The 3,979-nt window shown below is 39.5% G+C and overlaps 1 protein-coding gene across 1 annotated transcript in view; it reads left to right on the plus strand.

Moving 5' to 3' along the window:
• The window catches only part of LGSN (lengsin, lens protein with glutamine synthetase domain), a 40,219-nt gene extending 36,774 nt beyond the window's left edge, over positions 1 to 3,445 (plus strand). Inside the window, exon 6 of the mRNA XM_045294907.1 lies at positions 2,090 to 3,445. Within this exon, the coding sequence (XP_045150842.1) occupies positions 2,090 to 3,289 (1,200 nt within the window). The 3' untranslated portion in view covers positions 3,290 to 3,445. The remainder of the gene's footprint in view (positions 1 to 2,089) is intronic.
• Positions 3,446 to 3,979: the final 534 nt, after the last annotated feature.

Consider the following 3,979-nt stretch of genomic DNA (forward strand, 5'->3'; position numbering starts at 1 on the left):
CAGGGTTTCAGCAATTCCTCTTTGTTACATTACCCTTGATCATGCCCTACCAGGCCTCCCACACCCACCTCACCATCAATTTGGATCACTTGTTGTTCCTGTGTCCCTGGGTTTGTTAATACCACTTCCTTTCCCCTCACCTCCCCCTTCACATGTACCCTTGGAACTGTCGGTCCCGTTGTTTTCTCCTCCAGATTGCTCATCCAGCCTATCTTCAGTTTTCATAGAGATTTGTGCTATTCTTCTAGTTTCGAGTCAACAGCAAGTTATTCCAGTATGGCATATCTATAATACATTAGGTAACAATTGATTCTTATGAATACATTATGCTCACATATGTTTATACATTTGTCACAATTAAAAAAAATTATATTGAATTCAGAATGAACCAAACACACAACAACAACAACAACAACAAACAAGATTGAAGAGTATTACAGTGCTAGAAAAGCATGCTCTGAGAAATGTGAATTAAATAGCCTGGAGGGTAAAGTGTGCCTTTATATTAGTTTCCAATTCATGAAGGACTATTAGAATGTAATGAAACCCAGCTGTTTACAACCAAACAAATATGTAAAATATTTAAATTACAGGAATTCTAAAAGTCTTATGAATAAAACACAATATCTCTCATTTTAGATACACACAGATGTAACAAACATAATTTCAAACCAAAAATTGTCAAGTAGAAAAATGTCTTATTTCTTACTGTGAAAATTGGAATGAAAAGATTTTTGCAAGACTCACACAACTTTATTACCGGTAAGCATAGTGTTGGACTGGCTAAGTTAACATGGCAAGTCAAAATGCAAAGTGAGATGGTGGAGAGTGAAGGAGACAATGTCTCATGACCAACGCGAGGAAGGTAGACTAGTACTTGACCTTTGAAAACTAACTGGGCTTTGGTAGCCACGCTCTTTTGGGGATTTTGAAGCAACATACTGAAACGGCAGGCTTGTAGGAGGTTTTATTTAGTTCATGGTGAGCACCAACATCGTGAGGACCAAACTTATAGTTGGGACTCCCCCGCAACCCCCCAAACATGAAACTTTGTTAATGTCCCTATTAGGTGGTTTCTTGAATTTGTTTTATGGATCTGTTCAGTTTTACAATCTTAATACTTTTATGCTGTCACCCAGCAAAAGTTAAATAAATCAATTGAACCCTGGCGGTATAAGACTAGAAAAGTATTTGGCACCTTTTCAATCATCTAACATTTTCAGAGATGGAAGGTAAGGCAAACAGAGTCCAAACAACTTGCTCAACTCCACAAGGATAACTCATAAAATAACCAGGACTAGAAGTTATATTGCTGACGTCTAGTTCATGCTGATGTGAAGGATAGAATTTTAGAAGTTATAACTTAGGAGATAAGGGTCCACATTACAGGCAAGGTTTCTGAGACTCCGTAAGACAGTGAGGTGGTTAATTTGTAAGTGGGCTGTAAAAGTGAATGAAGAGAGGACTGCCGCTGTCCGCAGATCTGAGTCCTTTGGTATTATGACAACTGTCCTGGGGGTCATAGGACTGGTTCCAGTTGGCTCACTGAGAGGGATTGAAGATTCTTTACGGCCAACTTCAGAGAGTCTATTACCTACTGGGCTTGCAGTGAACGAACCTCAAATAAAACCATAGCCTTAGCAACTATATCATCACATATGTAGTGCTTTAAAGAGTATATTTGCTTATGATAATTTGGAATAATTTCATAAAGCTTTTCTTTAGTTTATTGAAGGGAAGATATTTTATTATTATGTGTCAAACATAATGCAATAAATTATTATATATCACCGATTATATATTACATATATAATATTATATCATACATTATTAGGTGTGTTATTATATATAGTGCGTATATAATTTATGATTGCCATATTTTACCTCTCATAGCACATAAAACCTAGAAGGTTAAAAATATTAACAGCTGTTTATAAAAATGCCTTGAGGGTTTGACTTTAAAATAATTGTAAACAGTACCTCATAAAGTACTGTCAACCAACAGATTTTTTGTGTGTTTAGAAAAGCTCTGCTCAATGTGTTTTGTTTTCTCATTTCAAAACCAAGTTCTCCGTCCTTTTCTCTTTAGGAAAAAGTGATTCATGGAGTTTACATGCCTCGAGGTTATCTTGAATTGATGCCGAACCCTAAAAACAATGAAGTCAATCACATACGAGCAACATGTTTTAATAGTGACATCGTCCTGATACCGGAGCTGTCCACCTTCCGAGTCCTGCCCTGGGCTGAGAGAACTGCGAGAGTGATATGTGATACTTTCACTGTGACTGGTGGGCCTCTGGTGACATCTCCAAGGTACATCGCAAAGAAGCAGCTCAGCCAGCTGGAGAACGCCGGCTTTTCCCTGCTTTCTGCCTTCATCTATGACTTTTGCATGATTTGTGTGCCTGAAATGATCAAATCCAATACCATAGCTTTTTCTGCTTCACCATTACTAATGAGCCACGATGAGCCCTTTATGCAGGAACTCGTGGATGACTTGTATCAGACTGGAGCAAATGTTGAGAGCTTTTCCTTCTCTACCAGACCTGGTCAGACAGAAATCTGTTTTCTGCCAGAATTTGGCATCCGTGCAGCCGATAATGCATTTACCCTAAGAACGGCTGTGAAAGAAGTGGCAAGGAAATATAATTACATCGCCAGCTTTTTCATCGAGACTGGATTATGCAATTCGGGAATTTTGTCTCACAGTCTGTGGGATGTCAGTGGAAAGCAAAATGTGTTCTGCAGCAGCTCCAGAGTCGAACAGCTTACGGTCCCTGGGAAAAAGTGGTTGGCAGGACTCTTGCAGCACTCTGCAGCTCTCAGCTGCTTGCTGGCCCCTGCTGCCAGCTGCCGGAAGCGTTATTCCAAGGAGAGTCAAGCCCGGAAGGAGAGTGTGCCTGCAACATGGGGATACAACGATAACAGCTGTGCTTTCAACATCAAGTGTCACGGTGAGAAAGGGACCAGGATAGAAAATAAACTAGGCTCAGCGACAGCAAATCCTTACCTGGTGTTGGCTGCAACGATTGCTGCAGGCTTGGATGGACTTCAAAGCCCTGACGATGCCTTGACTGATCCAGATGACGGCACAGACCTTTGCCTGTCAAAACCTTCCGAGATCCCTTTGAAATTGGAAGATGCCCTGGTGGCACTAGAGGAAGATCAATGTCTGAAAGAGGCTCTAGGAGAAACCTTTATTCGGTATTTTGTTGCCATGAAGAAATATGAGTTGGAAAATGAAGAAACGGATGCTGAAAGAAATAAATTCTTAGAATATTTTATTTAGAATAATTTGCTTAACTATTTCTTTAGAGATGTGATTATTACTTGAGTAGTTTATCAACTAGAAAGAAAGGAAGGAACATTCAAAATAAGACTACAAATACTACCACATTTTTCAATCCCCATGGAATATTTGCTGAAAACAAACAATAAAGTTGTGATGAAGCTGCATTATGCAAATTTACCAGACTTTTTGTCAAATAGTCCTCATTTCCTCTCTGCCTTTGTATGTTGACCAAGATAGGTGAATTCAGTGTTCTCGGGCTGTATTTACATTCACACATGAAAATAGTAAACATTAAAAAGCAAAACTTAAATGGTTAAAAAGTAAAAAGAAAGTGTAATCTAAGCTATGTACATGTGAGGGTCAGAAAGTATTTCTACAAAATCACATGAACCTCTATTAATTAAAAAATATCAAAATGTGAAGCTATTATTTCTTGACCTATCCTCCATGGGGGTGTGCACTCTGACAGAGGTGCATCTTTCCCTCTCTCTGGTCCTGCCACGGATAAGTCTACACTCTGTGGTTTATTCCACAGCAGGATGCAGATTTATTATCCAACCACGTGCCCCTTGAAGCATTCTCAAGTTTGGGGAACAAAAAGAAGTATGAAAGGGAAAGATGAGGGCTGTAGGGTAGAGGGGGACAATTTCCCAACAGCATTCTCAGGGTAGTGTGGCCCCCTGGCAG

Source organism: Echinops telfairi, unplaced genomic scaffold (genome assembly GCF_000313985.2).
Source record: "Echinops telfairi isolate 266 unplaced genomic scaffold, ASM31398v2 ScPeMD7_3533;HRSCAF=4204_1, whole genome shotgun sequence".
NCBI lineage: Eukaryota > Metazoa > Chordata > Mammalia > Afrosoricida > Tenrecidae > Echinops > Echinops telfairi.